The 12,745-nt window shown below is 35.4% G+C and overlaps 1 protein-coding gene across 5 annotated transcripts in view; it reads right to left on the bottom strand.

The window, feature by feature from the left end:
• LOC128549572 (uncharacterized) overlaps nt 1–12,745 on the bottom strand; it is a 372,750-nt gene that overhangs the window by 29,784 nt on the left and 330,221 nt on the right. For all 5 annotated transcript variants that reach the window (XR_008367795.1, XM_053526547.1, XM_053526544.1 and 2 more), the window contains exons 4-7: nt 10,998–11,052; nt 9,361–9,511; nt 5,370–5,507; nt 4,890–5,025 (exon numbers count right to left, since the gene is read on the bottom strand). Coding sequence is in view for 4 of the 5 variants with exons in the window: in XM_053526547.1 (XP_053382522.1) it covers nt 4,890–5,025; nt 5,370–5,507; nt 9,361–9,511; nt 10,998–11,052 (480 nt within the window). In the remaining variant the exon portion in view is untranslated. The remainder of the gene's footprint in view (nt 1–4,889; nt 5,026–5,369; nt 5,508–9,360; nt 9,512–10,997; nt 11,053–12,745) is intronic.

Raw genomic sequence — 12,745 nt, 5'->3', positions numbered from 1 at the left:
AAGATACTCTTTCAGTGATACTTCTCTGAAAGTAACAGCAATATGAAATTGTTGCTTCATAACCTATGCAGCAATAAAAAACTACTGTTTTATCCACCTTTTCCGTAATAAAGTTTTGCCTTGATTTCTTTATACAATTGTCATTAATTGATATTATACATTATTTTAAAGAAAAGCGAAAACTTAACTGGCGGATATATTGTTTTGAAACTTTAAGGATATCTATGCATAAAAGCAACGTTTCCGTATAATATGTAGATTTCGAATTTCTTTTTTCCCAAAGTTGTGATTTTGCCAGATTTTTACACAGTGAAAAAAAAACATTTTTGCAATAAAATTAACATAATCACACCCGTTAACCGGTTCCGAGCAAAACAGTTCGTGGCGGACAAAACAGTTCACCGATATTTTCGCCGGTACCTGCATTAGGGTAAGTATTCTCTATCCAAGAATCGGCTGGTGTAAAATATGTTAAACATTTTTATTTCTGTAAAAAGTTGCATGAACGAAGAACATGCCATGTGCTTTCCGTTTAAAAGTAACCTATATTTATTAAGTTATTGCGAGTTAAAAGTGTGATTTTGTTGAAAAAATGTGGAAATGAAAGTTTAACGCGGTATATTTAATTCACTTTTCAACTAAACGCTATTGTATTAACGTCAGCCTGTAAAATAATGTTTGCTCTGAACATTATCTAACTTTTAAGCGACAAAACGCAATATTCAACGAGTTATAAACATTCAAACATGGCATGGTCGAAAAAAAGTGTGGCGGCATTGCACAGCTCAAAATTATTTGTGTGGCGAGCAAGAGCAGTCCCGTGTCTTTTTTTACTTTTATCTAATAATAAATGGTCTAAATAGTGATATCAAGCTCGTAACTCTTAAAACTTAACGTTTTTAATTAGACAACAGCAATTTACACTAACTTTTATTAACAAACAGGTGTAAGTCAAAGCATAAATAATCACACAATCGCCTAACAATGTAATATATCAGCAACACGTCTTCCTACATTTTTGAATTAAGAAATAATTTAAAGCAAAATAGTGCTTTAACACTATTTATGCACGATGGGCGGCTATACGTCGGGCGTTATGATTGCACGAGGGCGCAGCCCGAGTGAAATTATTTGTACGACGTATTACCACCCGAGTGTATAAATAGTATTCTAACACGATCCGATTCATTTTCCTATTAAACAAAGAAGGCAGAAAACAGTGAATTATTATACAACAAATCACTGTTCTGACGTCACAATTATTACGTCATGGCGTCAAACGGCATAGCGGCGCGCTGGAAAAGAAACCGATTAAAAACGGGCAAATATTTAATGCATGTCATCAAGGATGTACTTAAAAATCCTTTGTAACGTGTTAGAATCGAAATACTATATCTCATTCAGTGATTTGCTCTTGAATAAATCATTGTTTGTCGTTCAGATGCGTATTATTATATCACTCAGGCTGCGCCCTCGTGATATAATTCCTTCGCATTTGAACTCCAAACAATGATTTATTCAACGACAAATCACTGGATGAGATATATTATTTCTTAATTAAAACACTCTTTTGCTATAAATTATTTCGATTCTAATATGCCCTTAATCTAAAACAGTAGATAAAATATAGAAGTGCTCTTTCTTGGTCGAAACAAAAACACTAACATTAACATTAACGTGACGTCATTCTAGCGTAAGAGTGTTTTAACAGAGACAAGCATATTAGAATTATGGTAACAGTGATCCGGTATATGATGTGATGCCTTCCCGTTTAGGAACGTTCCACTTAAGTTATTGTATATCATTTGTAATATTTCTTTCAGGATCACAATGGATATGTACCTGTGCTACTACTGCAATACAACAGCTGATGTTTATAGGCACTTAATTCAGCACCTCTGTAATAGCCATAGGTTTGACACGTTAAAGTACAAACAACTTGAGCTTGACTGGCTGACAGAAAAGCCCGATTCAATAAGGAGTTTGAATTATGTCCAAAATATATGCACGTGTTGAAGAGATTGAAAGATTTAAGAAATGAAGTAAATGAAACGACCAGAGTAATTGGTGACAGAATAAAAGATTTGAGGGAGTCTGTTGTATCATTAAATTGCGGCACTGAAACACTTAATAAGCTGGGAAATATCGAAGGTAAACAGTGGACGAAATCATGATTTGCCCCAGTGATCATTCGCTTGAATGAAATTTCTTGGCTTTAAAGTTCCTATAAACGTCAGCTGTTGTATTGCAGTAGTAGCACAGGTACATATCATGTCATATGCATTGTGATCCTGAAAGAAATATTACAAATGATATAATAACTTTAGTGGAACGTCCCTAAACGGGAAGGCATCAAATCAAACTACCGTACCGCTGTAATTATAATTAAAAAATGTAGGAAGAAGTGTTGATGATATATTACATTGTTAGGCGGTTGTGTGATTAATTATGCTTTGATTACATCTATTTATTAATACAAGCTAGTGTAAATTGCTGTTATCTAATTAAAAACGTTATTTTTTTAAGAGTTACGAGCTTGATATCACTATTAAGAACATTTATTAAATAAAATAAAAAAAGACACAAGACTGCTCTTGTCCGCCACACAAATAAGTTTGAGCTGTGCAATGCCGCCACACATTTTTTCTACCATGTCTTGTTTGAATGTCTATAACTCGTTGAATATTGCGTTTTGTCGCTTTAAAGTTGGACAATATTCAGAGCAAACATTATTTTAAAGGTTGACCTTAATACAATAGCCCTAAGTTGAAAAGTGAATTAAATGTACCGCGATAAACTTTCGTTTCCACAATTTTTCAACAAAATCACACTTTTAACTCGCCATAACTTACTAAATATAGGTTACTTTTAAACGGGAAGGAAGCATATGGCATGTTCTTCGTTCATGCTACTTTTTACAGAAATAAAAGTCTTTAACATATTTTGCACCAACCGATTCTTGGATGGAGAATACTTACCCCCAATGCATATGCCAGCAAAAATATCGGTGAACTGTTTTGTCCGCCACGAACTGTTTTGCTCGGAACCGGTTAACGGGTGTGATAATTAAAGATACAGTGTATCTGAAGAATATAAAAGATCCTGCTACCAGCCTTTGAGACCTTTAAGATAATATGTAGTTGATATCTGGATCCGAAATTCACAAAAAACAACATGTTACGGATGACATAGATCAAACAGTAGTCGACCATATCTTGGATCGTTTTATAGATTTATGTTTTATTTGTCATCTCATTGTGGTAAAACTTAGTAATTAGTCGAATAATTGGTATCGAAGATGACATTAATGGTTGTTTCCCTGGCCCTATCCGCCTCTCGCGAATATCATGGGCAGGATCTATCTCTTTATACTGCCATTTTTCATGCTCTGCTAAATCGTAAGCATTATACTATACACCATAGTCCAAATTTAGCTTTCAGCTATTACTTCACACGCTGGTTTTGTTTGTGGATACGGTAGATAAGCGTAAATACAGGAAGATCTTATCCCACAGTGAGAATGGGTATCATGATTTTTCAAGTCTAAGTGTACTGCTTAAAAAGCTTATATTTTCACTAAATTTGAGAAAATAGAAATAGGCCTAACCCCAGGAGAGAGCTATATCTTTTCAGATTGGAACAGTTAAGGGTTCTGTTTACAATCCAATTACTTACCTGTTATTGGTCAGATGCACTATCGAAAACAACAAATCAAGATACTTGACAGCAGCGGAATTATATTTTTTTCATGAAGTTGTTCCAGAGAACTGCAGATCAATTTTATGTGGCCTAAATGTTTAAAAAGCACATTGATCTAAGGTGGAAGCAAATGCTACATTTTTTTATTGAAAACTACACATTGTGCTTTTTGTGCTATACATCTTTATTCAAACAAACTTTATATATATCTATTGACTGAAGTCTGCTTACAAACTGAACTGAATGAGGTTTTCTGTATGTTTTTGGATAGAAATTGCATAAATACAAGACCAGTAATGTAAAAATGTTGTACACCACAGTTTCCATAGAATATGTTTACACCTTCCGCTGGTACGCAAATGTTTGGCATTTACAAAATGACTGCATATAATTCTCAAGGACTACATCGACAGGCCCATGAAATATGGTTGACTTAAATAATAAACCATTCACTTTGCTTACCAGTTCACACTGATTGTAATTTTTATTCATTCGCAAAAATATTTTCAAAAACTTGTTTAAAATTTGGCGCATATTTACGTTTCACTGCAACCCGACTTCATTGTTCATTACAAGGCATGCGTATAGAAATTGTTAACAACTTAGCGTAAAGAGCTTAGCCAATCAAATCACTTGTTACATGACCTGTTCTGTCAATAGCACGCGACAGGAAGGCGAAAATGATTTGAAATGTAATTGGAACTGATTTTCGTCTGTGTTAAGTGAAACAGAAATGTAAAATTAATGGTGAATGTTAGTAAATATGTTAGTTTATCGGACTGTAGCAACTACTCACCGATAATTTGCGTTAAAGCGTCATTTTACTGATGCATTCCGTGTGTACGAACGCGTGTAAATGGATCGAAATGGAATTATTATTGTGACATACAAAGCTTGACAAAATGAACATCGTTTAAGGCATGGATTAAAGTTGTGTGTTTTCATGAATGGCAATGCGTAGCCCTGTAACTCATAGAGAGAAACAATGGATGCAATGAAGTGTGTTTAAAATTTTGGGCGTTTTGTAGAGTGTGGTAGTTAAAGGGCTCATATGGAGCAATTTCCCTTGTCACCGCTATATATGTAGTGACTCATGTTTTACCCAGTGACTTGGGACTATTTATTATGCCATATTAAGGTGACCCACACGTGTCAGACCCCTTTGTTCCGGATTATTATCAGTATAATACCATTTTCTAAAATCTCCATGTGTATAGCCACTTTGTTGTTTTCAAATTTGAAGAGGTAGAGAGAAGGGACACAACCAGTGTTAGACATGTGTACCCAACATCTTACCTCCTCTTCACGGAAACATGAGATCATCATCTGTAAAGGAAAGTGAGAAATACAAACCAATCAACCCTAAATTTTGTTTGCTAAAACCAATTATGACTTTTGGAAAATATTCGCTTATAATGGTAAATCTGCCCAATATTTTTTCAACACCTGCAAGCGGACAACCCCTACACATAGACAAAACTGTATGCCTTTTTCAGATTGTTTTTAAGAGGAGCTAGGATAAATCAGCCGAACATGTCCTACCTAAAAGATTTTTTACTTTCTTTTCCCCCTGAACTAATTTATTTCAAACTTCATATTAAGGAGTATGGGAGTTTAATAAAACATAATTTTTTTTTATATAGTTTAACAGAAAAACAAAGCACTATTACAGTTTTGTATGCATGCTCATGGCCGGTCGTTCTATCTTTGACAACCACAACGTCTCCTGAGGTTCCACGGCCCAGTATCTCCTTTGTTTTCTCAAACTCATAGTCTAATCTATATTCTTTTTCTGATGAAATGGAGATCTGAAAAATAAATTGTTTTTCACTTCAAAGTAAGTATTCATTTTATACAAACAGATTTACTAATTGATAAACTGCCACAGTGAAGATAAGAGATTGTTTTGCAGAATGAATAATTAATTCAATATTTTCTCACACAGATATGAATCTTTATAAAAAAGATTTCGTATCATACAAGAGCTGTCTGTAACACAGCCAATGCTCAGCTATTCAAATTGTTGTCCCAAAAGCAGGAAATTTACCTTTAATGCTAAAATATCTATAGTTTCAATCCAGTATCTGCATTAGTTTTGGAGATAAAAACTTGCATGCAAAACTTTAACCCGGATTTTCGAAGTCGAAAAGGGGGCATCATTTGCCCAAAATACAAGTCAGAGTTATGGCACTTGACAGAGTGAGGTTGGAAATTGACCTAGAAAAGAAAAAATAAGTCTCAAAGCTATATGCCTTTAAGTAATAGCTATATGTAATTGCACGCAAAACTTTTTTATGGGACTTGATACTATCACCTAGTTTTATAACCCCGAAGACACATGTGATGTTTCAATTCCATATCTGCATTAGTTTTGGAGATGGAAATAGTAACTTGCATGCAACACTTTAACCATGATTTTCTAAGTCCAAAAGGGGGCATAATTTGTCCAAAAATACATGTCAGAGTTATTGGACTTGATACAAGGATGCCGGTAATTGACCTAGAAAAAGACAAGAGGGTCATAATGGCCCTATATCGCTCACCTGTTATCAATGCACTTGAGGACAAAAAGGTCCTCAGAAAAAATATCTAAGTCCAAGGGACAGGAACAACAAACTTTAAGGAAAAAAATTAACCAAACAGAAAAAAATTCTTACAAGGTACAGATATGTCAAAATACACATAAAAATTGGAGGTATCATCCATGTTGTACCACAGAAAAGTTGTCTCGGTTTTTCCCGACGGCCAGTAATAAGAAGTTACTAAAAATAAGCTATTTATAGTAACGTAAAAGAGAAGTAATTAAAAGAAATTATTGTAAGTGAATAAAAGAAGAATCTGCCAAATAAAAACAAGAGCACTGCAATGCAACGCAAATGCAGAGCAATATACACACAAAACAAAGTCATATGACCTTTGACCCTTAAGTGTGACCTTGACCTTGAAGTGAGCCATCTGAAACATGCGCTGTGCACGTCGATTCGATGAGGTAAACAATTGTGTCAGGGTTTTTTGAAATCCTTCAAGGGGTTGAAGAGTTACAGAGCGGAAAGGAAATTGCTAACCAACAGACAGACAGACGGACACCGAGGCGATATAAAAAGGAATCGAGATCTTATGGTGATACAAGTTGTGTGCAAGTTTGGTTAAAATCAAATCATAAATGAAGCTGCTATCGTGCAGACATGGTCAAAATAGCTAATGTTGCCCATTTCAGGGCCCATAACTCTAGAACCCATTATGAGATCTGACCGGTTCAAGAAAGGAATCAAGATCTTATGGTAACACAAGTTTTGTGGAAGTATGATTAAATTCAAATTTATAAATAAAGCTGCTATTGTACAGACAATGTCAAAATAGCTCATTCTGGCCCTTCCAGGGGCCATCACTCTGGAACCCATAGAAGAATCTGGCCAGGTCAAGAATGGAACCAAGATCTTATAGTGATACAAGTTGTTTCCAAGTTTGGTAAAAATAAAATCATAAATGAAGCTGCTATTGTGTAGACAAGGTCAAATAGCTAATTCTGGTTCTTTCATGGGCCATAACTCTTGAACCCATAATGGAATCTGGCCAGTTCAAAAAAGGGACCAAGATCTTATGGTGATACAAGTTGTGTGCACGTTTGGTAAAAATCAAATGATAAATAAAGCTGCTATTGTGCAGACATGGTAAAAATAGCTAATTTTGGCCCTTTCCGGGGACATAACTCTGGAGCACTTAATGGGATCTGGCTAGTTCAAGAAAGGAAGCAAGATCTTATGGTGATACAAGTTGTGTGCAAGTTGGTTAAAATAAAATCATAAATGAAACCACTATCGTGCAGAAAAATAATTGTTGACGGACGGAGGCACGGACGGACGGACGACGGACGACGGACGAAGGTTGATCACAAAAGCTCACCTTGTCACTATGTGACAGGTGAGCAAAAAAAAAAAAAGATTTTAAAAGCTATATGCCTTAAAGTAATAGTTATATGTACTGGCATGCAAAACTTTAAATAGGATTTTCTAAGTCCAAAGTAGGGGGTGGGGGAGGGGGGGGGGGGGGGGGGGGGGTATAATTTGGCCAAAATGCATGTCATGGGTCTTGATACAATCACCTAGTTTTATAACTCCGAAGGCACATGGGAAGTTTCACTTCAATAATTTCATTAATTTTGGAGATAGTAACTTGAATGTAGAACTTTAACCAGGCTTTTCGAAGTCCAAAAGGGCCAAATTACATGTCAAGAGTTATGGGCCTTGACCCAGTGAGGTTGGTAATTGACATAGAAAAATAAAAAAAAATAAAGCTATATGCCTTTAAATGATAGGCATACGCACTTGCATGCAAAACTTTGACCAAGGTGTGACGCTGAATAACTAGACTATTCTTTGAATAGTCGAACTAAAATGCATGCTGAAATCAACAGATCAATACTTCAACAAGAGTGCCAGACTGTCACAAAATACGCCCGTCATCGAACTTGGACTAATTCAAGGGGCATAATCCAAGAGTGCCTGGCGCGATTTGAGTGGTTATCGAACTTAACACTGTCTGCAAGTTTGGTGAAGATCAGATGCAAACTGTTCGACTAAATAGAGTGCGGACAAGGCTGAATTCGCAGTTTTAGAGTAATTAAAGGGCCATAATCCAAGAGTGACTGAGGCGAATTGGCTGCTTATCGAACTCGGCCAAGATATTCTGCCAACAAATATTGACAGCAAGTTTGGTGAAGATCGAATGAAAACTGTTCGACTTAGAGAGCGGACAAGGCTAAAACTTCAATAATTTGAGTAATTCAAGGGCCATAATCCAAGAATGCCTGGGGCAATTTGGCTGTTTATCGAACTTGGCCGAAATATTATGCCCACAAACATTGTAAGCAAGTTTGCTTTTAGATCCGATGAAAACTGTTCGACTTAGAGAGCGGACATGCTTTGGACGCCGACCGCCCGCCCGCCGCCGCTATGGGTGTTCACATAATACGCCCCGCTCGTATAAAAAGTACACCGCAAAACTTTAAATTTGATCAAATCAGTATCCGTACGTCACTTGCTAATATACCGACTTTTATATTTTGAACATGCATATACAGTTATTCGACTGGTCTTACTACGTGATGTAACAAAAACGGCAAATATTGATTACAGCCAATATATTTCTGAAATGATATATCCCAAATAGTGACTTTGTTGTTGAATAAAATCACTGCAGTTTAGATGCAAAGGAATTATTTCACAAGGGAGCTGTCACATATCAAGAACAATAAGCATCAGAATGACAAAAACAATAATTTTATTCCGGAGAAAAATGCTTTTTGAGATATAGTATTTCATTTCTAACACTATTAAGGATTGCTGTCTGTATATTTGGCTATATCCACCAAAGTTTGTATGTTTTGCGTCATATTCTGACACTATTACACACTAATTTTGAGATGTCAACAATGACTTTGTTGCATAATAGCATTACACTTACCATCTTCTGTGTTTGATGGGAAAATTAATTGGGTCATATATATTAGAATACAGGATACATGTACTATAAAATAAACACTTGTGTTAGAAAGCTGTTATCAGTACTAAAGAGAAGCTGTTACATAAACCAATGCGTGTAAACCCCTACAAAAAATATACACAATGTAAAGAATCATAAATTTTGTGTAATGATACATGCTTTAGTTGTGTCCAATGCAACACCAGAAGGAGGCTTCTCTGACTTGACATAATCAATTATCTCCAAGCATGCATTGACCTTGTCCTGAATGTCAGAATCAGATTTGGGTTGAGCAATACGATTGGCGTTTGATGCATCCCAATAGAATTTCCTGAAATATTTCCATAGAACAAAATATAATAAACATGTTGAGCATTAACTATGATTTCATTTCAAAACTAGAAGGTGTTTTGGTCACAAAAACATATGTCTCCCCGGGGATCATGATTTGTATACGTTTTGTAGAGATCTGCAAGGCAATGCTTCATGTTAAATATCTAAGCTCTAGGCCTTCTGGTTTATTTTTAGAACATCTTTGAAGATTTTCCTATGTTAAAACAATTGACCCCGGGGAGCATGATTTAAACAAATTTTATAGAAGTCCACTAGGCAATGCTACATGTCAAATATCTAAGCTCTAGGCCTTCTGGTTTATTTTTTAAAAACTTCTGAATATTTTCCTATAGAAATCTATGTAAAATCAAGTGACCCCTGGGGCGGGGTCAATTTTGACCCCGGGGTCATGATTTGAACAGCTTTAGTAAAGGTCTACTTGGCAATGCTACATGTCAAATATTTAAGCTCTAGGGCTTCTGGTTTTTGAAAAGAAGATTTTTTAAAGATTTTCCTATGTAAAATAAAGTGAGCCCTGGTACGGGGTCAATTTTGACCCCGGGGTCATGATTTGAACAAAATTGGTAGAGGTTTACCAGGCAATGCTTCACACCAAATATCTAATCTCTAGGATTTCTGGTTTTTGATAAGAAAATTTTTAAACGTTTTCCTTTCGGTTGCCATGGCAACAAGAGTTCTGCATGGAATTCAATTCTTTGAACAATTTTTGTAGAGCTTCACCCAAGGAACATTCCTGTGGAGTTTGGATGAAATTGGCCTAGCGGGTTAAGAGGCGATGTCGTTTAAAGTAAAAGTTTGCGGACAACGGACGGGGCGACGGACGACGGACGCCGGACAGTGAGTGATCCTAATAGCTCATCCTGAGCCTTTGGCTCTGGTGAGCTAATAAAAAGGTCTGCTTCAAACTGTCTAATAAATTAATGTATCACATTACTCCTAAATAAGTTGCCAGTTTATTGTTTGTGCTATTGACTGGTCAATTGTTCAACAAAGTAAATGTATAGTAGTAAGTGGTGATGTTTTTCTAGACATAGTTCTGGTCAATACTGTGCCTGATTTGATTTCAAAGTTACACTGTGACCACTAGTCAAAACTAGCTATACTGTAAAAACTAGTGAAATTACTTATACATTGAATATCAGTGAAAACAAAACATCTACACGTATTACGCACACTACATGGTAAATAGCATAATAACATACATTACGAATAAAGACACACTAGCTTTCAAACAACTTTGTATATTTAGAACAGCTGAAGTTTTTTTGAAAACTGGGGGGAGGGGGCACACATTTTGAAAATACATTACTAATAAAGACACACTAGCTTTCCAACAACTTTGTATATTTAGAACAGTTCGAGTTTTCTTTGAAAATTACAGATAGGCGAAACAGTTTGTTCCACAGTCATAATCAATGCTGGGTAAACAGTAATTTACAACTGAAAACAAAACTGTCACTTACTTGACAGCTTTATATTTTATCTGAGCGCGACCGTCCGAATCTTTATCAATCCGAGCTGTAAAACATTGCAACAATTTGATTAAAATAAACTTTTTAGGACACTCTGCAATAGACTATTATTATCATTATTATTGTTATCATAACTTATTGATATAGAGCCCTTTTCATGATTAACTCATTCAAAGGCAGAGAGAGAGAGAGAGAGAGAGAGAGAGGAGAGAGAGGGAGAGGGATAGAGAGAGAGAGAGAGAGAGAGAGAGAGAGAGAGGGAGGGCAGGCCCGTGGGAAGCATTTTCAGATTGTGAAGAGGGGTACATATTTTGAAAATATCAACCGACCTATAACATACCCAATTTTATAAAATGAGTTTAATAAATTTAATATAGAAAGTCACAAGATTTAATGTAATATTTAGTTTATCACATAGAGCTATAGAGCACTATAGATCACTACAGATCACTATAGAGCACAATTCAAACACTTGTACGACAAAGCAGTGCAGAAAACTAACGTTTACTTCCTATGTACATGTATACACTCTATTTAAATCTAATAAAGATAAAATTCCAGCGAGTTAACGTTTAGGACATAGGCGTAGCCAGAGCTTCAAAAATGAAACGCACAACGAGGCACGAAGTGCCGAGTGAGGGGAGGGAGGGGGAAATTTGGAGACTTAGATAAAAAAAATGGTGAATTCTGACGCATTTCTTTGCATATAATTCAAGGGGACCTCGGACACTTAAAATGTTAATATTTCGAAAATTTTAACCGCTAAAAGGCCCCCACTCCGGAAAATTTTGAGACTTAGATAAAAAAAATAGGGCATTCTAATGCTTTTTTATCATATAATTCAAGAGGACATCGGACACTTAAAATGTTATTATTTCGAGCATTTTAACCGCTAAAAGGACCCCCAATCCCGGGAAATTTTTTAGACTTACATAAAAAATGGTGTATTCTGACGCATTTTGTGCTGCATGAGTTGTATAAGAAATGGGGGTTCTGGGACAATTTGACCTCATTTAACCTTTAGTCTTCAGTTCAAACCAATCAATGCCGACCGATTTCAGCAATTAAAAAAACAGATTTTTATATTACTTTATGAAAACCTATAGTAAATTATGATTAAACGCTTCTGCCAAATTTTTGCCAAAATCCTGCCACGAAGGCAGCAAAGTGGCAGTCGATGCCAACTTGGCAAACTTTTGGCAAACTTTTGATAGATTATTTTAATTGATAAAATGTAAAGGTATTTAAACTTATTTTGAATTATTAACTACATTATAATATATACATGAATTTACAGAATGAAATATATTGTTTAAAAGAAAGAATATTTACTGATAATATAAATCCTCATTATGTTACAGCAAAAAACGGGAAAAGAATGATAATGGCTACCTGTTCATCTTGTGGAAGAATGAAATCAAAGTTTGTTAAAAGAACAGTGGGTAATTTAGATATTACATGTAATAAAGCAATGCTACCTTTATTACCTAAGAAAGGTTTAACACTTCCAGTATATAACTATTGTGGGCCAGGAAATCCTTTGGATAATGGAACTTCTGTTAATGAACTAGATGCAGTATGTATGAACCTTAATTTTTGCTACGACAGCGGTGTAAAAAAGGTACATGTGATAAGCAAATGCTTTCCAACTTAAATAACACTAAATCAAAATCATTTGGAGAAAAGATTGCAAAACATTTAGTTGTAAAACCTGCAATTAAAACGAAATACAAACTTGG

The sequence above is a fragment of the Mercenaria mercenaria genome, chromosome 16 (assembly GCF_021730395.1).
Source record: "Mercenaria mercenaria strain notata chromosome 16, MADL_Memer_1, whole genome shotgun sequence".
NCBI lineage: Eukaryota > Metazoa > Mollusca > Bivalvia > Venerida > Veneridae > Mercenaria > Mercenaria mercenaria.
The sequence above is the reverse complement of the archived record's forward strand: the minus strand, read 5'-3'. Positions and strand labels throughout refer to the sequence as shown.